Source organism: Leuciscus leuciscus (genome assembly GCF_965113295.1).
Source record: "Leuciscus leuciscus genome assembly, chromosome: 15".
Classification (NCBI taxonomy): domain Eukaryota; kingdom Metazoa; phylum Chordata; class Actinopteri; order Cypriniformes; family Leuciscidae; genus Leuciscus; species Leuciscus leuciscus.
In genome coordinates this window covers 27,468,240-27,494,637 of record NC_138739.1, presented here as the reverse complement: position 1 = coordinate 27,494,637, position 26,398 = coordinate 27,468,240, and the positions used below count along the sequence as shown (strand labels likewise).

The 26,398-nt window shown below is 35.4% G+C and overlaps 2 protein-coding genes across 3 annotated transcripts in view; both read right to left on the bottom strand.

Annotated features, from left to right (window-relative positions):
* Positions 1–9,299, bottom strand: part of rabgap1l (RAB GTPase activating protein 1-like) — an 88,100-nt gene extending 78,801 nt beyond the window's left edge. For both annotated transcript variants that reach the window (XM_082138821.1, XM_082138822.1), the window contains exons 1-7: positions 9,191–9,299; positions 4,697–4,883; positions 4,390–4,546; positions 3,567–3,777; positions 1,226–1,400; positions 981–1,141; positions 674–784 (exon numbers count right to left, since the gene is read on the bottom strand). In XM_082138821.1, coding sequence (XP_081994947.1) covers positions 674–784; positions 981–1,141; positions 1,226–1,400; positions 3,567–3,777; positions 4,390–4,546; positions 4,697–4,834 — 953 coding nt within the window. In that variant the 5' untranslated portion in view covers positions 4,835–4,883; positions 9,191–9,299. The remainder of the gene's footprint in view (positions 1–673; positions 785–980; positions 1,142–1,225; positions 1,401–3,566; positions 3,778–4,389; positions 4,547–4,696; positions 4,884–9,190) is intronic.
* A 504-nt stretch (positions 9,300–9,803) lies between these two features.
* fam163ab (family with sequence similarity 163 member Ab) lies at positions 9,804–22,211 on the bottom strand. The gene is made up of 3 exons (XM_082138914.1): positions 22,049–22,211; positions 12,779–12,893; positions 9,804–11,677 (listed from the first exon to the last, which is right to left on the bottom strand). Exons 2-3 carry the CDS (start codon positions 12,869–12,871, stop codon positions 11,318–11,320), a joined length of 453 nt encoding a protein of 150 aa, XP_081995040.1. The 5' UTR covers positions 12,872–12,893; positions 22,049–22,211; the 3' UTR covers positions 9,804–11,317.
* Positions 22,212–26,398: the final 4,187 nt, after the last annotated feature.

The window sequence follows — 26,398 nt, the reverse complement described above, 5'->3', positions numbered from 1 at the left end:
AAAAAATATTTTAAACAGCACAACTGTTTCCATCATTGATAATAACTGAGTATCAAATCATCATATTAGAATGATTTCTGAAGGATCATAAGACACCAAAGACTGGAGTACTTGCTGATGAAAATTCAGCTTTGCATCACAAAAATAAATTACATTTTCAAATATATTAAAAAAGAGAACCATTATTTTAAATTGTAATAATATTTCATAATATTACTGTTTTTTTTGTTTTTTTTACTGCAGGCTTGATGAGCATAAGAGACTTCTTTCAAAAACATTAAAAATAGTAATGTTTCCAAACTTTTGACTGGTACTGTGTATATATATATATATATATATATATATATATAAATGCATTTATTATATAGTTTATTTATATCTATGCCTAGAATGTGTCCTCCTGTCTGCTTTTGACTAGCAAAAGCAAGTAACTAATAGTGGTTCATGGCTGTGACATAAACTACAGCCTAGCCTATTGCCAATCTATTGAAAAAAAAAATATGAAAAAAACCTTCCTTGTATCCTACCACTTTCAGTTTAAATTTTTTGTACATCATATGCCTTTTTTATTTTCTTTAAAGGCAAGGCCCTGGCAGTCATTATAAAGCAAAATAAAAGGAAATGGCAAAACATCTGAATTTCTGAACTCTGGTGGCCACATCCCAGAACCCACCTCTCTATTACCAGCTCCTGGTTGGACATCTGCTGGACAGTAACAGACACTTTTTTATGTACACCCTGCCGCAGCTTGAAGTAATATTTATCTCTGTCTTTGGGAACTGGACTGCAAGATATAGAGCAAGAGAGAGGGAAAGCAAAAAAAAAGAGACAGAAGATTACACTTCTATTTTGATAAAAAAAACAATACAAACCAAAAACATTATTCAACAGTTCATGAATAGCATAGCAACAGTAAAAAACACACAAAGAGCAAGACGTAGGCAGAACTGAAGCTTCTCCAGAAGTGGGTAATGACAGACCTGAAGTTTCCTTTGCCGTCATCTTCTCTCACTTCTAGAGAAACGGTGAAGGTGAAGACGTCGCTATCAGGGGAAAGTGGCAACACTGAGTCTCGCATGTCTGTGGCAGCTTTTGAAGATCGCTTGAAGGCCGTTGAGAAGCTATAGAGGATGCGACTAACCTAAATAAGGAAAGGAGGTTGAGCTTAGTTGATTTCTACATTTCAAGACTTGACTCTTTGAACATTAAACATTACTGAACTCACAGCCTCTTTGATGTGGCAGGAGAAGACGTGGATTTGAAAGTCCTCTGAGCTGCGGTAGCTCTCGGTGAAGGAAAAGCAGTCGCTCTCGTCAGATCCCTCGTGTCCTCGTGCACAGAACAACACCTTATAGATGGGAAAAGATGCGATTTCTGTTCCTGTGGCCTGGTCGACGATCCTAGAGTGATTAGAAACATACAAAAACATTTTTCATAACTAAAGTCGAGAGCATTTTGTTCTGTCCATTTTGCGATCGCTGCTTGTAGATCGCAAGAAAAACCCAAAGCAGTATGCATCACATAATCGGAAATCTTTTATAATATACATCAACTTTAGTCCTGACTGATAGATATCAAAAAACAAAACGTTTCTGGAGTCAGCTAAATAGATCAACGCACTTTTAATAGTGCCATCACTAACACTAAATAGGATATTTACATTTAGATATAGATATAGTCAAAATAAGTAGTGAGGATATGTTAAATGTAGTAGGACTACGGTACAATGAATAATGTTAAGGTGTAAAAATGTCCCTAGATTAGAGCAGCACTTTCCATGTGCATCAAAGTTTGCTTAGCTAACTTAAAGAGTCATTTCTGAAGTACAGTGAGATGTTCGATCTGAGCTTACACCAGTTCCTGAGAAAAAGAGAAAACACACAGGGTGTGAACACCACGAAGTGCAACACAAAAAACAGAAGTGCTACACCACGCTTACGAACCTGAAAGCAGGAGCTAAAAGTAGCTAAGGTGTCAGCTGTGTTCGCTCTTTATAGACAAACACACACCATGAAGATCATAAGGACTCAGAAACTAAAGAGAAGTCACATTTTACACTCCTAATGTTGAATGTGGTTCGTCTCAGAGCAAGGAAGCTAAATGTGCTCAATCTAAAAGCTTTTATGAAGCCGTAGGGGAAACCCGTGCAAATAAACACATTAGAACTGGTTGTGAGATGCATCTGATGTAATATGGAGTCCAATGGAGTAAATAAAAATGTGGAATAAATTAAATCTAGAAACAAACAGCATTTCAAATTTAAATATAATACTAAAAGATTTTCATTAATCTGGGATTCAAAAAGTATAGTGTTAGAATATAATTTGCAATGAAAATAAAGCATTTTAATAGAAAAATCCCAAATGAATGTTTCTTAAAGGTGCTCTAAGTGATGCGACGCGTTTTTTAGGCCCAAACATTTTTTGACACATACAGCAAACATCTCCTCACTATCCGCTAGCTGCCTGTCCCCTGAACACACTGTCAAAAAACGCGGTCTCTCTAGACACCACAGGCTCCACAAACGGCAACAAAAACAAACTGGGCTCACCCGCACCACGAAACACAACAAACAGTGCTCCAGCCAATCACCGACAAGAAGCATTGGAGGGGTGGGTTTGGGGGTTAGTGCGCGTACACATGAAGGGGGTGTGTGGAGGAGAGAGAAGCATGAAGAGGGAAGTTTGAATTATGGTCGACACACGACCAAAGAGACGACGTTTCGATGAACAAATTCCAAAGAAGAGGGACAAGGATAAGGAACGCGTGAAGTCCCGAATTTACATCGGAAAAACCTTCGAAAGGTGGCGAGAACTCCGCCGGCAGAAGGGCTTCCAATCCGACATAGTTGCTCTGTTTTTGCAGAACAGGTAAATCCATTTTTCTTTCTAAACTGATGTTCATGTTCACCAAACCAACACAAGAATGTAATTAGCTAGAACTATGCAGTCAGCGTTAGCTTTGGTGAACACAACATATATGTTTCTAGCAGCTAGCGATCAATCTCTATTGTAAATGATCAAGCAAATTCACAGTAGGGCGACAATTTGTGTGAATGATTGTTTTCACCCACTGTTTGTTATGAATTTGAATGTCCATTTATAGGCTATTGACAACTTTGACTAAATTTGTTTACGACGCCGCCGTTGTTTATGCTCACTGGGAAACGCGAAGCTAACGTTATCTTGCTATTATTGCGTCCTTGTATGGGAGCTATAGTAATAACCTCAGGTGGCGAAACGATTAAGACAATGTTTCTCTTTTTCTGCATTCTGTTCTGCAATATATAAAAGCATTTATCTAACTTGGTGACATTACACATTGAATGAAGTATCAGTAAAACTTAACTTTGTTTGTAGTGACTATTTTGACTTTCCTTTATGCCGGAAGGGAGGGGAGGAGGGAGGAGACGGGATGAGGAGGAGGGAGGGTCTAGCTAGCCTCCGTTTTGTTTGACAACAATTCGAATGTCAACAAGAAGTTACGACTCCCGGGATCGCTTAGAGCACCTTTAAACAGTGGTCTCAGACTTGTGGACCCGAGTGCATTTTTGGTAGATGACTGACCGGACACAACCGTCTGGGCCGTTGGGCACATGGAGGGTGATGGGGATGGGGATGGCACTCTCTGCCCGCAGGGTGGCCATGGCTTTCAGGGCCTCCGTCTCGTTACGAGGGGCTTTCACCCAGGTGCACCCGAGATAGGACAGTTTACTGAACTGCACACTGTCTTCTTCCTCCTGTCCTGTCCCACTCTCCAAAACAGCTGCTGAAACTTCTGTGGATACAGACAACAAAGTGTCAATACATTGTCTTTTTTTTTTCCTTTAAAATCTGTTTTTATTTGTAAGATGCAAATCAAGTGGCATATCAGATCAGATTTTAGAGGTTGGAGCAAATGTGATTTATGGTCATTATTTCTTTAGATTCTTTTGCCGACATCCTACTGCAATCCTCAAACAATAAACTCGTGCTTTGCAAAAACCTGTTTTATCTAAGGGTCCATTGTCAAGAGTGACTGAATGAGGAAGTGTGCGAAAGGTAGAGAGGAAGTGTGTTCAGACTAAAAGCCCCCCCAATTATAGCACTTGGCAACAGGAAGCAGAGAGCTAGAGAGCTAGGTTAGATGGCATCGGCTGAAATCTGCTGTGCTCACAAATATCTCCTCAAATATCTTTTCTACATCAGCATAGGATTTCCTTGCATCTTAAACCTGCTTATCATCACTTTAAGATATTATAAATCAATACCATATTGACTGCTTTGTATATATATATATATAAAACGATTATTTTTATACAGTAATATATAATATAAAATAAACTGTATTCATTATTTAACAAAAATTATTTGTGTGTGTGCATGCATGTATACTGCGAGCAGGATGTACCATTGGGGGCTGTGTCCAGAGTCAGGCTGGGCGGTCTGTTCTGAGAACCGAGCGCTATAGGACTTTCTTTCTCTTCTGCAGCTTTTGGTCCATCACCAACATCATCTAACACCTCCTCCATCGCCCGCTCCAACTGCTCACTCCCATTCCACGACATCTGAGACAAAGAGATGGCAGAGATAAAACATTCTAGATTATTCTCATAACTTCCTTCTTACTGACAGGATACCATTGCGTTAAAACAGATGCGTAATGCATGCTTAGTGTACATAGTAAATGATGCTTAGCAGGCTGTGGAAAGAGATACCTTGAGTCTGGGCCTCCCCTCTGAGCTGGAGGGGGAACCCCCAGCGGTGGGCGGCACAAGAACAAACTCCTCACTGGTGACGGTTGACACAGATTCAGTTGAGCCGCTCACTCTGCCCAGAGAGGAGCTGTCATCCATGATAGCCTGGGACAGTCCACCCGCTCGGCCCGCTGCTGCTGCTGCAACCCTACCAACAAGACAGACTTGTTACACTGGATACATGCTGGGTTACATCATTAAGACCGACTATCAGGGCACTTTAACATCCGTAACTTCAAATACTGATTGATTAAATAGTGTTTTCTGCATAGGATTTCCTTGCATATTAAAACTGTATTTCATATTTTGACTTTGAAGATATAAATCAAAATATATTGCCTGTTTTGTTTAAATAAATAGCTAATTACATTGCAAAAGTATTATTATTATAATAGTCTATTACATTTATTATATCATATTTATCATATAGTATTCCATAATATTAGATATAAGTTAAGCATAATATTAGATTCTAAGCTGATAATATAAATCAATAATATACCATTTTATTTGCTTTATTAATATATATATATATACACACACACACACACACAGAGAGAGAGAAAGAATTATATAATATAAGATTTATTATATATTATTTATCAATTATATCAATTGACTAAATACTAGTTCAAAACTTAAAACATCAAATGAAAAGAAACACATTACAGTTAGCAGAACAAGTGGCAGGTCTATACCACTTTAAGACTTAATTCACAGATCTAGGCTATTTTTAATCGAAGTCTACAAAAAAAAAAAACATAATATTGTAATGATTGTGATCGCTAGGCTACGATTTCCCCATGACCGCAAGGCCTTGATGGCATAGCAGAAAAAAAAAGTCCCTTCAGAAGTGAAGAAATGTATTATAGGCCTACTTCAAATGAAATATGTAAAAAAAAAAAAAATTCTTAGAATAGGGAACAGAATTGTGCACATTCACAATAACCATGGGAAATGTATTAAAAAGGGTCAATCATGACATGACATTTCATGTCAACTTAGCTTCAAATACTAGTCATGTTTACACAGGCAGGATCTAACAATCAATCTGTGCTAAAGCACCAGTCCCTTTTGAAGAATTACAGCTGTGTCATCTGAAAACGATATCAACCATCTAACATGTTTTTGCTGATTAAACAAGCAAGCTCACATTTATCGAGGTATCATCTGTCAGACAGTGCATCTTCACAGCCTAAAGTAGCTCAGAGCAAAGTGAAATTCACACCCAGCGCACAGCTCATTTTCACAAGTCAGATCACACCTTATCACAGAAATGACACCAAGCATAACTGTCACATAACAGCAGTGATGAATATGATGGAGCCGATAAAGCATCTGCAGTAACATTAGAGTGGGTTCCTTGAGTTCAGATCATGGGGTCACGCCACGGCGGGTGAAAGGGTCTTCACATTCACACACAGAGCAGTCATGTGGCCATCATTCTCCGTCAATTACAGCCATTGAAAAACACACAGGATAAAACCCAACGCTAACAGAAGGTCTCTGTGCGCCCTTCATTTTCATTATGCACCAGTTCCATGCTCAACATAAATGGAGAACGCACTTAGACATTGGCCAAATAGCTCCAGTTAGTCATTCAAATTGAATTATACAACAGAAACTCTAAGACAGACACAAAATTGAAGCAATTACACACTCATGGTCATTATTTTGGAATTAGTCAGTCATTCATCAGGTTCAAATTGTTGGGAGGGAGGCATGAACAATCATTTCAACGCATGAATTGTGTCCCGACCTTAAATTCACTGAAAGTTTTTGGGATGTGCTGCGGGAGACTTTACAGAGTGCTGGACTCTTGCATTGTCAATACAACATCTTGAACAAAAATTGAGGCAACTCCATAAATGTTGTGATGTTATAAATGTTATCTTCTATAAATTCAGTAAAAAAAAAGATTCCAATAAGACAAAAAAGAAAAGAAAAATCAAACAAACATTCACACAGCTGACATCATGTTGCTTTAGCTGTAGTGATCATATTAAACACCACCCAGTTCTGTTAAACAAAGAGCCTACGTCTCAATCATGTTCAACCAAGATAAAACTGGTGCAGTTCACTTATTCTGGGCGTGCATGAGCTACACACACACACGCACACACACACACACACTGCAGGCCGCAGCAGGAGAAACAGGCTCTAGTAACAATAGTTTTTCTTCTATGCTTTCTGTATTACTCACGCCTATCATTAAAGGACAAAAAACAGATACTGTATTAGAACAGGTTGCTAAGACTATTGTTACTAAAACACAACATAAATCACATGCCACCATCCACACTGAACTACTGAGAAACAGCCAAGTTTTTCCGACTGTCCAACACAGCGTTTAAAGTTCAAAATGGTCTGATGTGCACTCTGAGTTACTGGTCTCTCGGCCTGAGTTCTCCTTCACGGCCAGCCATGATGTAATAAACGAAAATCTCCTCGATGACATCACCCAGCCGAAAAGGAAGAGGAGAGTGCTTAGAGCAAACAGAGGAACTATTCAATTAAGCAATAAGGTACGAAACTGTGAAGTATATAGCGAGGGCAAATTGTTTTTATTTTATTTTATCTTTTTAGAATTTTCTTTAGCATACATATGAGTTTTTAATTGAGGAATTGTAGCCTAAACATCATGTACATTATATTTGATAATAATATTAAAATTTTCAATATCAGATTGAAAGAATTCTTTTTTCTTCTTCTTTTTTAAAAAAAATAAGGGTTTACCTTTTTTTCTTTCTTTTTTTTTAACTGAAATTATAGCATGTTTTTCTCTGGTGTACATGAAAAGATACATCTATTCACGATATAGAACATAAAGCCTTTATAAAGCAGTTCTTAAATCGTATTATAATAATATTACATTTTATATATATATATATATATATATATATACACACATACATACATACACACACACACATACATACATATTTATATTAAATATACACACATACACAATGATAATAAATAAGGTATTTATTTATTTATTTTTGTATTGGCTAATGTTTAATATTTTATTGTTCTAGCTATTTTTAACCTACTATTAAGATCATCATCTAATAGTATCTTAAATTACTTAATAGTTATACGTGTGTGTTTTAAGTATTAAAGATATATAATATCAGCCATTGCTAAGTAATCGGCTATATGAAGATAATTAATCGCACCGCTGGAATGCTGTAGTGACCAATCAGAAGCCAGTGTCAATCGCTATCACCAATGATGCTTTGCTTTCGCAATGATTTGTTTTCTGTGGTCACATTAACTCATTATCAATAATTGTTGACTAATTATTACTAGACAGATTTTCCATTATTCTTCGTGAGCTTTTGATGAGTGATGGCTTTTAATGTTTAAAACACAGAGGAAGAGTTCATGGCTAGCACTGGCTCCACACTGTTGTTAAACACATATTTGCTTAACCATCCCGAACCCTTTCAAACATTAGCCACACAAACCAGAAAGCCTGAAAACTGATATAAAGTTCCTTTGCAATATGTAAATCAAAGTATTTTACATCATACTTGTTCCTTATAGTCATCTAAATGACTTGTTAAACAGGTTGAGCCGTGTGTGTGTGTGTGTGTGTGTGTGTGTGTATATATATATATATAACTGGTTATTTAATATATGAAACTGGTTTTGTTTTGTTTTGTTGTACTGTATATATACTGGCTCTAAATTGCTTAGGCTAATACAAATGTCATTTCATGTGTCATTGTGCACGTGCATTTAAGATATCATTTTTGAGTTAATATGTTACCTTAACTTAAATATATCATATATCAAAAATAAGTTCAGAGTTAATATGTTACCTTAACTTGAATATATATTTCATATAATATATATATGCACACACATGAAATATATATTCAAGTTAAGGTAACATTAACTCTAAACTTGTATCATAAATGCACGTGCACAATGACACATGAAATGACATTTGTATTAAGCAATTTAGTGCCAGTATAGGCTATACAGTACAACAAAACAAAACCAGTTTCAGCCAGCTGACATATCCAGCTGTTTAGGACAGATAACATAAATAAACGCGAAAATGACAGCAAAAAACTGTTCAAATATTAGCCAGCTGACAAAACAGAGATTCAAAATAACAGACAGGAAACGCCTTAAACGCCACAACATTAGGGTGATTAACAACCGTTTCGTTCTACTTACAATGTTTTTCATGACACAGACACACAAAACGCATCCTAACTGACCTGAAGCTAGTCATTTAGCCAGCTAGCCACTGCTAATCAACAATTAGCTCATTTTCTGCCACTGTAACTTTAAAACATTCGCTTAGGACCCTCTAAAGCTTTTAAACACGCTCACGCTGAATATAAATGAAACCCGAGAGCGTGTGCTGTGTCAACGCGGACGTTTGCTGTCATTTTCGTGTTTGTTGTGAGTTTCCTGAGAGGGTAAAAATCAACTTACTTGCTGTGAGTCTGTCAGCTGAGCGACGCGCGTGCACACGCAGAAACATCCGCAAACCTCATCAGAGCTCGCGCGCCGCATTCACATGGCGCAGGCGACGTCATCACCGCCGCTGGAAAGAGCCACGCCCACCCCTTCAAATAGGTGAGACAGCAGCGAATCAGGTGACGGGAACACCTGCTGTTCTACTACTACTAGTTTAAATAATAAAAATAATTATATATTTATTGTGTGTGTGTGTGTGTGTGTGTGTGTGTGTGTGTGTGTGTGTGTGTGTGTGTGTGTGTGTGTGTGTGTGTGTGTGTGTGTGTGTGTGTGTGTGTGTGTGTGTGTGTGTGTGTGTGTGTGTGTGTGTGTGTGTGTGTGTGTGTGTGTGTGTGTGTGTAATACTATGGCATTACATTTAATTTACTATAAAATTCAATAAATACAAATACAAAAAACTGAGATTAAGGTGTGATATGATGTCAAAATAATAAATTCTGACAAACTCCTTTCTGCGAAAAAATACAAAATATAACAATAAAGTACAATCTTGGTACAGCCAAGATATTATTAGAATATTTAGAACATTTCTTTGCACTGCACAGAGTAATATGTATTCTTTATTTCTTTATTTGCTCACTGGTTCATCTGTAAAACATTGCTTATGTTCTAAACAATCTAAAGACATTACAGTAAAAAATATTTGCCTAAACATAGAAATCAACATCGCTACCAATTTCTATCATCACATCCAAAGCTGTCAACATTGACAGATAAAATTATGATCAAGCTAGCATCACACATTTACATAAACTCAAACTGGTATACACCCTTGTTTGACTAAATAAATATGTGGTGAAAGTTCACAAATAATAAATACATAATAGGCTATATAGGCTATTTGACATATTCAACTTTTGTATGTAATAAAAAGAAAAGTGTATCATAAATACATCAATAAATTACATCAAACATCTCGTCATGGACTAAACAGACACTCAAATCCCTCTTCTGTAAATTCAACTTGCATAGAGACCGCTAAGAAAATGAATTAAAGGTGAAATCTCTGCATCTCTAGCGCCACCAAGTGGCATTGCAAATACTAGAATGAAATAAATGATTTAAATGATTGTAAAATAATGTGGCACAATTAGAAAATGGCCAAAATATGTTCTTGTGTATATAGCCCTCATACATTAGCCCATTACAGGAAGCCCAAAATATCAACATTTCTGAAAGGCCTTAAATCAAAAGCCCCAGGCAGTTGTTTAAGGCCGCATAGAAAACTAAGAGCCCTTACCTTCCACTGCAAAACAATATTTTTGTTTCCCAGTAAAAACATTTAAACACCATTAAAAGATGTTCAAACGTATCTTCAGAGAGTATTTGTTTATTTAATGTTTGTTTTTTCAAAATGTTTATTTTTTATTTATTTATATTTTATTATTTTGTTTACTTATGTTTGTTTTTATTTGATTCCTTTATTTATACTCCTTTGTTTATTTATTTATTTATTTTTTTGAAAAAACCCCAGATTGTTTTGTCTCATCTAACTTTAATCTAAACTCATAGTGAAGTCTACTAAAACAAGAAAATAAAATAAAAAATAAACTTAATAAACTTAAGTACATCTATCTTGTTTTAACAATGCTTAGATGTTTTTATTTGAAAACAAGACAAAATTAAAGATTTATAAAATATTTTTTTCAGTGTTAAAGGAATATTTCACCCCCCAAAAAATATTTTAATCACCCTCAAGTTGTGAATTTCTTTCTTCTGTTGAACACAAAAGAAGATTTTGAAGAATTGTTGATGGGCTCCATTGACTTCCATAGTATTTTTTTCCCATTCTATGGAAGTCAATGGGGACCAGAAACTGTTTGCTTTTAGACCCTCATACAGGTTTGGGACAAAGTGAGGGTGAGTAAATGATTACTTAGAGTCCCTTTAATTAGAGTCAAATAAATTCAGGAAGAACGGATTTGTATCAATTTCTATAAAACATTATATAGGATTATTGATTTCAATGAACTGCTAGACAGATGTAAAAACTGAGTACTCGCTGTCCTTGGTCCCCATTCACTCTGTTCTGTGTGTGTCGCTCAGGTACACAGAAGAAACATTAGGGGTGGACGTCACTGATCAGACATCAGTGCTTATGGCACGTGTGTTAGAGTAGAGGTCCGGTCGGCTTCGAGAGCTCAATGACGCGCTGTGTAATGAGGGAAGGGTGAGAGACAGGGGCGGGCTGTTGTAGTGGGACGGCATGTAAGTGATGCGTTCGCCCCCGTTCCGCGTTTCGTCCATGGTGTGGATGTAAAATGGAGAGCCGTATGGGGAGCAGGTGGGGCAGAAGCTCTGCGGTGGCGTGGGCTCCGGCGACAGGGAGAGAGGGGTGGAGGAGGCCCCGTCCACCCGGGACGGGCTGCATGCGTTGCAGGAGAACTGGGGTTGTGGGCAAACAGCATCTGGATCGGAGCCATTCTTCTTACAGCAATAATACTAGAAGACAGAGTAGTAAGAGAGTTAGGTGTGCAGAACATAAATCTAAATGATTTTGTTAATTGCTGGTTTATTATAGGAGCACAAACTTTTCCATTCAGTGTCACCAAAACCAGAGAAATATATAATTAATTTAAATAAATTAAATTAAATTAAATAAATGTACTGAATTAATTGAAATCTGTCAAATGTAAAAAATAATAATATAACATTTTATTAAAATATACTCCCTACTGCTCCACAATTGTTATTGTTATAAATAAAAATTAAATCAAGTTTATCAAGACTCTACATCCTACTTTTTCATTATTGTTATTGTAATAAATAAAAAAGAAATAATTTATTTATTATAAATAAGAAATTCATTCAAATCTATCTAAATAAATCCCAACTAATTCACTGTTTTTATAAATAAAAAGAAATGCAAGCTCAAAATGAGCATTTATAAATTAAATGAAAATATACAGTTTAATTAAATGTAAAAATCTGCACTATACTAATGTATCATATAAATAAAAATATGATACATTAGTGCAGTAAAAGTAATAGTTTATAAATATAATGAAAAAATCATTCAAATCTATCAAAGCAAAACAAAAAATAAATGAAAAATTTCCCTAATTTGATCATTATAGATAAATATAAAAGTAAAAAAAAAGTTTATAAATAAAATAAAAACTAATGATTTTGTTTTTATAAATAAATTATTTCACAAAATTCACTCAAATCTATCAAAAAACAACAAAAACAAAATGTAAATTCTTTGAAATCTATCTTTCTAAAAATTAAAAACTATAATATAGCCTATTTAAATAAACAAATCTACATTGTACTGTTTGTCTGTTTCACTATTGTTATCATTATAGTGTATTAAATAAAATAAAATAAACATTAAAATCTGATGTTTATTTTAAATAAAACAATTTATTCATTCAACTCTATTTAAACAAACAAAAAGTAAAATAATAATATAAAATGTAATGTATAGAAATGTAAAAAAAAAACAAAAAAAAAACTATTAAGGCCTAAGAAACGCATAGAGGAAAATAACAATTTTCTTTTTCTTCTTGAGTCAAAACCACAGGTGTGAATGGCGCTCACCTGAAGGCGACAGTAACACAGCACAACAATGATACACAGGAGTATCACCGTTGCGAGAATTCCTCCAGTAATAACCACAGTTCCAGCTGTCATCCGACCGGATCTCCATGAAACTCTAGAAGCGGACAGACACAGAGTGACTTTCAGACCACCTGTACAAGTAAAGGGGCCAGGTGACCACTTTGAGGTCCATTGCTTTGGGTGCAATGCCAGATTGACCGCAAGATGGCGCTGCATAATAAAAAATTCATTCACATAGGCAACTTAAGAGTGTGGAACGCCATGTCACTCGAGACAGACACATCATCAGTGTTCAGTCAGTTTCATTAAGCACGTGCTGACAGAGGAAGTGTCGGCAGGATTGAGTTTGACCAGCACTGCAGATTTGATTAAGGAGAAGCACTGAGAGGAGAGAAATGAAGCCTTACAGGGGGCTGACAGACAGACAGACAGAGAGAGAGAGAGAGAGAGAGAGAGAGAGAGAGAGGAGCAGGTGTGTCTGGTGTCTCTCTCTCTCTCTCTCTCTCTCTCTCTCTCTCTCTCTCAGGCACATCCACTCATGCTGTGGGGGAAATTACATCTCGACTTTTTTCTTTCTTTCTTCTTTTTTTTTAAAGAAATGTTTGCTGGTTCACTATAGGAGCACTTGCCTTTCCATTCAAGGTCACATAATGGTAATTCAGTCAAATTATTAAATAAAATGTACAGTATAATATCAAATATTTGTATAATTTGTATATATATATTTTCCTTTTTATATATATATATAAAATATAACTTAGTGTTTTGCTGCTGTTATAAATGTATCAGTGTATTATGAACCAAATTAAAATAAAAGGAAATAAAAAGCCTATTCCTTAATCTAACGTTTTACTATATTGTTATAAAAAAAAAAATCATTAAACTCTAACAAAGCCAAAAAACCCAAATGCCTTCAAATTTATATATATATAAAAAAAAAAAAAATATATATATATATATATATATAGGCCTATTACAATATATTATAATTTGCATTCAAATATATCAAAATACAATCATTTTAAGTTAAGTCATTTTTGATAAAAATTCATAAATGTGAATGTAAACCATGACAATAAAAAAGATACTAAAAAATCTTTTCTAAAATCTTTTTTTCTCAAAATAAGGCAAAAACAAAATAACATCTACAACATCTAAAAATAAATTTTACAAATAAAATTAAACAAAAAGCCTTCCCCCTATACTGTTGTTATAAATAATATAAAAAACATTCAATTTTGTCAATCATACAATGATTTTAGTAAGTTTTTAAAAAAATAAAAAACATCTCAGAAATCTTTTCTACAATCAATTATGAATTATTAAAATCTAAATAAAACAAAAATAATAGTACAATAAAAACATTGCAAACCTACTTCCCTGTTCTGCAGTTCTCTTCGCAGTTTCCAATCAATTGCATGTTTTAATATCCTTCGTTTGTAAATCACTTTGGATAAAAGCATCTGCAAAATGAATAAATGTAAAAGTAGATCTTTCATCCGCCTGGTGCAAAAAGCACAAGCTATAATGAGGATGGCACTGAGTAACTCTGACCTCCAGCCCATAAATCCAGCCCCAATCATGCCTAGAAGACAAATATGTGGTGCATCTTTTAGCCATTCCACTCACGAACAGCAGTCGAGGTACGGGGCGCTTCGGCTCAGATTATACAGCAACAGTAAAAGAACATGCGGGCTAGCTGACACGTGCATCGGTATTCGGACCCACCTGCAAAGATACTAAACTATTAATGAGCACTTTATGAATTATTATACACTGCTGCACTTCTGTGCATTTTTACAGGGACCTATAAAGTGCTTAAAATGAAATGTAGCTTGACAGTTTAGTAGTGCAATTAATCTGGAGAAGTCAAGGATGAATGTAGAAATGCTAGTGGAAAGGCTACAGTTTGTGTCATTATTCATATTAATAATACAAATTATGTATAATAACATTACACTTTTGTATAGGGATAAGTATAATCTCTTGTTTCTTAGCCACTGTGGGAGATGTTGATGCAGTAATCCTGATGTTTGCAAGGTTGCTTAAATAGATCCAGAGAGGCCCATTGATGTTTCAAACAATAACTGAAGTTTATTAAATCAAAATAAAGATGAATCATAACATAAAACAAACAACTTAAAGGCTGTTCGCAGGTTTGTTGCACCATGCCATCCTAGCTCCATGTGCACAGTCAAAAGGCAATACACTCTTGCACCAGCGAATATTACCTTTCATCTAGAGTGTAATAGAGTTGTTTGTAAATGTAAAAAGTCTGCAAAGTTTAAAAAATCAAAGTGCACGAAAAATTAACTACCGAAACAAGTCTTCAGATTTTCCAGTCTCATTTCCGTTACAAACCTGTAACAATGTAACAAATTTGCATAATGCCAGCCTATGGTCTTAATTGGCTGCCTGCAAACAAAATCTACTTTGACTCGCCCTCAAACAGGAAGAGTTTGGTTTTTGTTGTCAGCATGTCGAGAAGGAATATCCTGAGCTGAAATTCAGATATGGTAATGGCCATTTTGTTTCTGACACTGTAAGCGGTAGACCGATCACAACCGACTGGGCCATCTGACCAATCAGAGCAGAGTAGATAAATCACAACTGACTGGGACATTGGACCAATCAGAGCAGAGTAGATCAATCACAACAGACTGGGACATCGGACCAATCAGAGCAGAGTAGACCAATCTCCATTGGTCCATAACAGACTGGGACATCTGAGCAATCAGAGCAGAGTAGATCAATCACAACAGACTAGGTCATCGGACCAATCAGAGCAGAGTAGATCAATCACAACAGACTGGACCATCTGACCAATCAGAGCAGAGTAGACCAATCACAACAGACTAGGTCATCGGACCAATCAGAGTAGAGTAGATTAATCACAACAGACTGGGCCATCTGACCAATCAGAGCAGAGTAGATCAATCACAACAGACTGGACCATCGGACTAATCAGAGCAGAGTAGACCAATCACAACTGACTGGATCATCAGACCAATCAGAGCAGAGTAGACCAATCACAACAGACTAGGTCATCGGACCAATCAGAGCAGAGTAGATCAATCACAACAGACTGGACCATCTGACCAATCAGAGCAGAGTAGACCAATCACAACAGACTAGGTCATCGGACCAATCAGAGTAGAGTAGATTAATCACAACAGACTGGGCCATCTGACCAATCAGAGCAGAGTAGATCAATCACAACAGACTGGACCATCGGACTAATCAGAGCAGAGTAGATAAATCACAACTGACTGGATCATCAGACCAATCAGAGCAGAGTAGATCAATCACAACAGACTGGGACATTGGACCAATCAGAACAGAGTAGACCAATCACAACAGACTGGGTCATCTGACCAATCAGAGCAGAGTAGACCAATCACAACAGACTGGACCATCGGACCAATCAGAGCAGAGTAGATCAATCACAACAGACTGGGACATTGGACCAATCAGAGCAGAGTAGACCGATCACAACAGACTGGGTCATCTGACCAATCAGAGCAGAGTAGACCAATCACAACAGACTGGACCATCGGACCAATCAGAGCAGAGTAGACCAATCACAACAGACTGGACCATCGGACCAATCAGAGCAGAGTATGTTCGCGGAAAGGAGGGGTTTAGAGACTAAATCCTTTATCGAACCGTTTCAGACACTGCAATAAAAGAGGTGATGCTGAAATGAATGAGAAAATTAAAGCGTTTTTGACCTTAGTTGCATGTTTAAAAAAACTAAAATGACTATTTAAAAAAATAAAATAAAATAATGAAGTCAAAATACATTTTTAAGTAACCTTGTCAATATTGCACTTTTTATGAAGACATGATTGACTTATGAATGGCCTGTACAATATATACATAACAGTATGTATGCATAAACATGCAATAATCTCCACATTCACTTCCTTCCTAAATCTCATTCATTGCTGTCCTCCTTAATTATTCCACAATCCTTTCTTTTCTTTTCTATCACTAACCCGTTTTCCTGTCGTTTTTTTTTGTATGATGGCATTTGCCGTCAGCAGTCCGCATATTCAATAGAACAGAATAAATCACAATCCATTCCCAGCATATTCAATAGAATATATCACAATCCCAGCATATTCAATAGAAACAGGGATTTTATTTTATGCTCTGTATATTTTGGATGTCTTGTTGAGAAGTGATAACGGTTTGTTCAGTTACAGCCAACAGAGAGACTATGGAAATGTTTTTTCTTGCTGCCAGTGAACTTTCTCATAAAAGGAAGTTCATTCTTCACAATGTGCCCGAATGGGAAAAATTCTATTCTGTCATCATTTATGTTCTTCTGAACCTTTATGACTTTTTCTTCTGTGGAGCACAAAAAGAGATATTTTGGAGAATGTTAACGCTACTCTTTTCCATATAAAGAAAGCATATAGTGACCACAAGTCAAGCTTCATAATAATTATTATTATATGCACTACATGCTATCAGTAGAAGTCATTGTCTTGATTCATTTAATATTTACGATTACTTTTAAAGAATTTCTTTTCAGTTATTCTGGACTACATCTCAATACTTTGAAGAGGACATAACATATAGAACTCAAACAAAATGTCCAAACTCCAAAAATATATATATTCACCATCCATACTTTGTCTGCCCTCTCAAACTTTTATACTTTTGTGTCACAGCCGGGTTCGTCAAAGGCTTGGGCTGCTTCATATTTTTCGCCTGGTGTTTTTATGGCATTTACCTCATTTTGCTGCCTGTAATTTTGGAAAGCGTTCATGGTTTTAAAAGATTAAAGAGCAAAGTAAATATCAAATAAATCTAATATAGTGTCACTTCACAAACCTGTGGATGGATACCATTGATTTTCATGATCTGCTCCTTCTTAAAGGGATAGTTCACCCAAAAATGAAAATGATCCCATAATTTAATCACCATCAAGCCATCCTGATGACTTACTTCTTTCAGCCGAACACAATCGGAGTTATATTAAATAATTTCCGGGATCTTCCCAGCTTTGCAATGGCATTTAATATAGTGCTCGAGTTTTTGAAGCTCTAAAAAGCACATCCATCCATCATAGAAGTAATCCATAAGACTCCAGTGGGTTATTAAATGCCTTCTGAAGTGAAGTGATGGGTTTTTGAAGAATATCCATATTTAAAACTTTATAAACTATAATCACTGGCTTCCGGTAAAGGCCGTACGCACGTTCACGAGAGAGTCGAGTTCCAGCGGAAAAGTGACTTCTGACCCGACGTATGACGTAGCTCCTCTTCTCTAATATCGGATTCCTCCGACATTTTCTTCTCCTTAATTTTGCTCTATTTTCTGCACTTCCGCGTTTCAGCCAGTTATTATAGTTTATAAAGTTTTAAATAGTGTAGCCGTGCTGAAGGAACCTAATGTGATTCGCAGACTAAGTAATGTAATATAAGTATGTAATTCTGTTATTGTTATTTCCAGCTGGCTATGCAGCTCTGCAAATGCACAGTACGTGTTTATGTGAATCATATACTGTGTGTAGATGGAAACTGTAACAGATAACTGAAACTCAATGGTCTTTGACAAAGACATCTGGATCATCTTGAGCATGCGTCACACATCTGTCCAGCTCTGCATGTTGTGGCACGCTCAATTGCAGTTAAAGAATAAACATGCTGTTTAAATTCAGCAGTGACCTATAATGGAACGATTCATATTTTATTCTTGCTCTCAAAGCCGTGCTCAACAGTCAGAACACACACTGTGTGAGTCTATACGTCCTCTTCTATCCCATCATGCCTCTGCTTTATAGCCTGGGGGTGCATGTGCCTGTAACTCCAGGATTTATAGAGGTTTTATATGAGAGTCCCATTCCAAGGTCAATCCCAACTGTATTAGAGGGCAGCTCCAATTTCAGACAGGTTCAAACTACTGACCTCTTATTCAGCATTACATATGGGACAGTGTCATTCAGAAGTGTATTTAATTTCACACGCCAACAAATGGAGGCTGCTGTTAGTGATGTACAGGCTGAGGACATGATCTTATGGGTGTAGGTTTGAAAAATCATGAAAAAAGAGAAAAGGGGAAAATCATTCTTTCAAAAGAAAAACAAAATAATTGAAAATTTGTAAGAATTATTGTATCAAAAAATTATTGTGTTAACATTCTAATAGACACCCTATAGGAAAAATACTCCAGAAATGTTTTATATTAATTATTCATATTTATATTTCAATAATTAATAATTATGGTTAATAAAAATAATACTTATAATTTAAAATGGGAAAACATTAATAACTAACTAAATAATAAATAATAACAATATAATAATGAAAAAATAAATAAACCGATCTGAATTTAACAGAATTTAATTTCGCACTATTTTATAAATATTATTTAATACATATTTATATATTTTGTATTAATATTAAATGCTTTAATTTATAATTTTTCATATATTATAATTCATATTTATATATATAATGTATTATTATAATTAATTATTAAATATATTAATAATTAATTTAATAATAATAATTATTATTATTATTATTATTATTATTATATTTACATAGAATTATAAAACTAAACCAATCACGGCAGAATTAAATTTTATATGTAATTAATACATATTTATATATTTTATATTAATATTAAATACTTTAATTTATTTTGCATAATAATAATATGAGAAAATAAAACTAAACCAACCACTGCAGATTTTTAATTTGATCTATTTCATAAATTTTATTTAATACATATTTATATTAATGTTCATTACTTTATTTATACAATATTTATATTTCAATAATAAATTATTATAATTATTTAATTTATGATTTAATCATATTAATTAGAAAAAATAACACTAAACCAATCCATATAACTGCAGAATTTAATTTTGATTTATTTCATACATTTTATTTAATACATATATATGTTTTATATTAATTTTAAATACTTCATTGTTTTTTAATAAGGGATAAGACGCAATACAATAAAATTATTTATTGTATACATAATTTAATTTCCCCCCTCCCCCTCAGATAATGCCATGGCAAGATTGTCTCAAAACAGTTATAGTTATTTGGTGGTATAATCTATGGCTCCCATTATAAGTTGTCGTCTCTATTACGAACGGGCTTTAATTCCCCTTTACTACACTGTCTGCAGAGGGCTGGGAAGCAGCTCACTGCATTAACCAATTTCCAGCCTCTAGAGTCCATAAACTAACTCACAGTATTTGTATGCCAGCACAATGACCTTTGTAAGACTGATATCTTGTTACAACACATGTAACTCAGTGAATGGAATACGAACTCCTCACTTTTTACATAACATTTTACACAATAAGTGTGCAGTCTAGTAGAATAACACAGCAACAAAAAAAGTCCATTCTAGAGAAATATATTTTTTTAAATAATGTATTTTATTATTCATTATTCTGTTAATTGTTTTTATTTTTTAATAATTAGTTTAGTTAATTGTTTTTAAACAACTAAAGAATTATTTATTATCCATTTTATGAATAGTTTTAAATGAGTGAGGTTATCTTGTAAAGCAATCAAATTTCAACAAGTACAGGTTATGCATCATTGTAACTTCAGCTAGCATTTCAAATGAGAATCTGTGCAGAATCACAGTGATCCTTTCTCTTCTCAATAATTCAAAATAGTGCTTCGCCAACAATATTCTTCCATCACCAGGCAGTTCTGCTCATGTATATAAGCTCACACTACACCCTCTGGAAAAGCTCTTATTTCAGTGTGTTATCTGACAGAATGCATTTGTATTTTGGTTGGGTCACAAAGCCCAGATGCAATCAGCATCTCTTTTAGAAAATATCTCCTTTGAGATTAGTGCAAAGAGGGATGTACATCAATGTAACTTATGTGACATGTAATCATAAAATAATTATAGCATAGGGATCTAAATAGGGATTAAACCCCGCTGTTTTCCAATTTTACATGATGACCCTGAAATAACATTTCTATCAGATTTAGGATTAAGTTTAGGGTCTGAGTTATACATTGGGGATAGAATAAAACAATAAGCTGCAAGAAGCCGTGGTTTACAGTGAATTTAGAACAGCTAAGGGCGTTTTAAGGCACAATGTGGAGCAAAAAGTGTATAGCTATTCGAAACTCACTGTAAACCACGGCTTCGCGGAGCTTATGAAACTGTTATTCCACATATCTGTCAAGGTTTCATCAAATAAACACACAGACACCAAAATGTAATGCTGATAAAAAATATTATTCTTCCGCCAAGCAATGTAGATCTTCAGAAGCGGAATGATTGCAAAGCAACACACAGACGCAGTGATACTGATGTAATGAGGTCACAGTTGTAGCCTCGAACGCGGCTCAACCAATCAGAATCAAGGACCGGAACTATCCGTTTTATGAACATCATCTTTTCCCTCTGATGTTCAACAAAAGATGATGTTCCAGGATAATGTCCTGTAAAACCACTATCACTTTAAACCACTAAACACGAGCAAAACATTTGGTCTTCAGTAGTTTCTCTTACAATAAGGTAATAAAGGTTAAACCACTATCAGTTCCAAAGTTTTCACGCTTTTTACTCAGGGGAAAGTCCTTTTCTCTATGGGCACAACAAGTCTTGACAACAAAATAGCCGCATTTCCTATTGGCTAGTAAAAAGTAGCCTATTTGGTGTGTGTGTGTGTGTGTGTGTGTGTGTGTGTGTGTGTGTGTGTGTGTGTGTGTGTGTGTGTGTGTGTGGATACTTTCGAGACAGAAATTCGCAAACGGTAGCCAGGATTACCACCTCATGGTGAGGGACCGAATATTTAGCGAAGTATCAACGAACGTAGCTTACGTCATCTTTATATAGCTTATAACATGTTAAAACTTGCTCCATAACGACATGAAACAAATTTCCTTAACTATATAGCTTCGTTATAAAGTTGATTTTAGTCTAAATATGTCGCCGTGTCTTTAAATTTGGAACTACAACCATACAAGCCCAGAAACCATATAGAAAACACACGTGTGCAATTATACTTTTTACCAAAATAAAGTAATAATAATATAAATTAATACAAAATTCACACAAATCATTATGGTCATTAATAGCCTACAATACAAAATTATGCCATCAAATTCATTTCGAAGAAACCGTTTTTATCGAGTATTCCATTCTATATATATATCTTTTTTTTTCTTTTTTTTTTAAAGAAAAATACAAATAAAACAAATGAACAAGAACCAGGATCTGAAAAGACAAACCCAATCCTACCTTCACTGAATGTCTGTGTGAGAGAGGTCTGGAGACAAACGCTCGATCAAACCATCTCTCATCCGATTATTTCCACACAAAGGGACTATAAACTTGTTCTCCAGATCTGAATTCTGTCGGGCTACATGTTTAGATTTCTCAAGCTTGCGGTAATGCCCATGCAAGTACAACAGAAACAGCGAAAGGAGGAGTTACTCCCTGCGCGTGGGGAGAGAGACTGGAGGAGACGCGCGCGCACTCAGATGAAGGCAGCAGATAATGGATAGTTAGGCTACTCTATAAAGGTCAGAGGCGATCCTATGTCAGGCAGAGAAGATCTATGTTGTAATTGGAAAGTATTAAACGTATCATAAAAACCTAAGACATGTTCCACTTCTTTTAGATTTTATTTAAACAATAGGCTATTACAGTAGTGTTGCTCTGAGTATCGCGGCCGTGGTGCGTAATAGCCTACGACTGTAAATGATATTGCTTTATAGGCTACAATAATTCAATAAACAAGTCATTAAAATCGAGTAATTTACGTTTCAGACAAATATTGGTTAGTTTGTTTGTATTTCTTCTCTGCCAATCTCCAAAAGAAGCCAAATCGTCAAGTTTTGCGCGCTCCCAAGCAGTGCACACATTGAAAGCCTGAATGGAATAGGCTACATATGTATGTGGAATGGAGCGATTTCCCCTCCTATCAAAGTGTTCCATAACCACTCCAGCTCTAGATCCAGTTCGGGGATTACGTAACCATTAATTGTATATCCACCTTATATTTAATGTTAAATAAGCTTGCCGTGTCATTCGCTTCCAGTTATTGTAGCTGTACAAAAGCTGTTTGATGTTGCAAACTGGTATTTGTTATATTGTTTCAATTTATTAGCATAATCATAAACATACTGGGTTGTAGAGCCATAGGCGAATGAACCATATGGGCAATTGGGCAAGTGCCCAGAGGCACAACGTCGGGGGACACTAGCCTACGCAAATATTTATTTGTCTTTTTAAAACAAGCGATTCATCCTCAAACGTATTTCTAGCCTAGGCTAATAATATAAAATTATTATTTTTTATAAAAAAATTTTGTGGACTCTAGGTGTCAGTGCCGAAAGTTGGGTTGACGTCAGTACCCAACTTCAAACTGACGTCAACATCCGACGTCATACATACGTTGGATTTTGGTTGGAAATGAAAGTTGTTATAATAATAATAATAATAGTAGTAGTAATATGAATAATAACAATGTATTATGTCAGTGCCCAGGGGTACCAAAGAGTCTTAATCCGCCACTGTGTAGCAAATAGTTTTACCGTTTAAATAAAAATTTCACATTCACAGTAATCAAAGTTTCGCATTTTCACAGGAAATAGCTTATTCCGCATGGAAAAATAAAGTGGATATTACTGATTCTTGACTAAAATTAGTTTTCTGTTCATCTGTTGTTAATTGTTTTGTAACCAGCATACAAAAATGCGCAATTTAATTTTGACTGAAAACCTTACTGAGGTATGGACCTCATTCACAACAGCGCCAGCGCCATCTTTGATTTTTAACGGGAATGAAAGCGAGGCTGAGAAGGATAGACATGCATCTCTTCAGTGGGTTCGGGCTGTACTGTTATTTAATGCGTTTCTGGGTTGTTCTGCTGACAAAACACTGCAAAAAAATTCACTCCAAAAAATTTCAGTAGACAAAAAAACTCCAGACAACATGAGCTGTGGAAAATTATAAGTGATCTAGGAGCTTTAAACAGCAGATGTCATTGAAAACACTATCAGCCTCGCTTTCATACCGGTCATGGCGCTGCTCTAAATAAGGTCTATAGACCATGTGATAACTAGTCTTATCTAGATAGATAGGTCACATATAGACTCTTTTCCATAGAGTACCACAGGAAAACCAGGAGGTAGGACAACATCTCTATGGTAACCAGCGGCATCTTGGCAGGGAAAAGGTCTGTGTGGGTCAGTTAACCAGGGTAATATGATTTGCCATGCAGCAGTGTGCTTTAATTCGATCCCTATCAGAGCTCCCTTCCCTCTTGCATTTGTACAAAGACCCTTCTATAATGGCATCAAATCACATCAAATCACTGCGTCATCCGGCTCATGAGAAAGGTACATCTCCAAATGCTCTCAAAGTATTTCAGTAAACAGCTTTCAAGCTTCACACAAAGACATCATAAAACAATCCTGTTTGATCATGCTAATTGCACAGAAATGTTTGTTTTGATGCTCCATAGTGGCAGAATACTGAGATATAATGTGAAATGAAAAGTCCTTGTGTAATTTTATGGTTTGTCACATGGATATAGGCATACGAGCAACGCTCCAACAAACAAGTGTCACCACCAAAAGTGACTCACTGCCTTGTTTTGCTTATCGGGTTCATCTTCCATTATTGGAGCTGGCAGAGGTTAGCAAAAGATATTAGAATTCATCAGCTGTGGCAAAGCGTATTATAAGCTTGAAGGAACTGGGAGCGGAAAGGCCTAGACTGCTTTTTGACTGCGTGTGATTTGATTTTATGCTCAGCATTCAGTAAAAATGTGAAAAATGCTGACATGCATTACATTTCATAACACTAACCAGTTAATGGAAATGCAATCAGAGTATTCATGAAAGTAATCACCTGTTCCTTTGTTCGTGTAACATTTAAAATGACTGAAAAAAATCTGACAGACAGGAGGAGGATCCTAAGCCATTTGATTTGGTAAAGCCATTTGATTTGGTTGACATACAAAGTCATATCTATGAGATGGAAAAGAAAATGTTCATAATAATAATAATAATAATAATAACTTATGTCATGACATAAGTCATAATTATGAAATAAAAAGTCAAAATTATGATATACCAAGTCATAATTATGAGAAAGTCAATTAGTGCATAAAGTAAAGTACGACAAGTTGAAATTGAGATAAGAACAGATAAAAACAGATAATTATGAGTCTATAAGTCTATTATGATAAGACAGAATTTTGGCATAATAATGACTTGACATTAGTATGTCATGACATAAGTCATAACTATGAAATAAAAAGTAGAAAGGATGACATACTAAGTTGAAATTATGAGATAAAGCCAAAATCATGGCATAAAGTCAATTATGAATAATGAAATTAATACATGAAGACAAAATTGAGAAAACGTTGAAATTATGACAGATAAATTATTATAGATAAAAAGTCAGTTATGACAAGTCAAAATTGACAAGTCATGACTTAGTATGTCATCATTTCTACTTTTTATTTCATAGTTATGACATCTTAAGTTGTAATTATGAGAAAATTAGTCAATTATGACAAATCAAAATTAAGTCATGACAAAATTGACACTAATTATGAGATAATCAATTATGATGTCAAAATATTTAGAAAACTCTTTGTCATGACTTTTTATGCCATAACTGTGACTTACTTTTTGTCATGACTTTTTATGCCATAACTATAACTTACTGAAGCACGATTTATTTTCTTGTGGCAAATGTGGCTGAAATGGACACAAAAAGTCAAAATTGACCAAAACATGTTTTTTTTAACTTATGTGGCAAAAATGGGCTTCCATTCTCAGAAAAGTGTGTTTCTTCAATTAAACTTCATTAGCTTAGTATCCAATGCTAATTTGGTTTCTGCAACATTCAGCTTTTTTCCCCCTCCTGTTTAAATGAGGTATTATTCTTCGCTTCTCCAGCTGGTCTTGTTAAGATACCAGGCATCTCAAAGAAAGCTCGTTAAGATGCCATTAACAGTAATTGGACCAAACAAGGAAGATTCGGGACCGACGGAGTGTTGTCAACCTGCTCCCTTTCCTTGGCCGCTGTTTATGCGGCATGTTATGGATGCACTTGGTTACACGACATCCCGTTTGAGTGATTTAATATTTCAACATGTTCAGTGGAGCAAGGATCCTCCCACGGAGAATGCTGGGTCAAACTAAATATGCCAAAAGGCGGAAAACAAGTTAAAAGAGTGGGCGGAATTGAATGAAGGTGTGTAAAGTAAAACAAAGCAGGGGTGTTGGAAAAATCACTGATTGTATACAACATTGATCGTTTCTCTAAACGATCCAGTGAAACTAGACAACATCGGTCAGGGTAAGATGAAAATCACATCGGAAGAACTTCCACGTGTGTGTGAGATCGTATCGGAAAAGAAAGTTTGACAATGTCTTGCCTTCGCAGGTCTGGAGCGGCTAAGTTTCTGCGAACGGTCCCAGAAAAGCAGTTGAAGCCAGTAAATTTGCCTGTAAACTGCACTCATACAAATACAATGGCTCCAAAATGTATTCAGACACTTGTCACACCTAAAATGTTATTATAAATCAATCACAAAATAAACAGACACAAATTGCAGTGTATCCT

Coding starts and splice junctions, on each gene's coding strand:
- fam163ab (XM_082138914.1), bottom strand. CDS start 12,871: ATGACAGCTGGAACTGTGGTTATTACTGGAGGAATTCTCGCAACGGTG. Junction 11,678..12,778: donor TGTGTTACTGTCGCCTTCAG/GTGAGCGCCATT, acceptor TCTGTCTTCTAG/TATTATTGCTGTAAGAAGAA.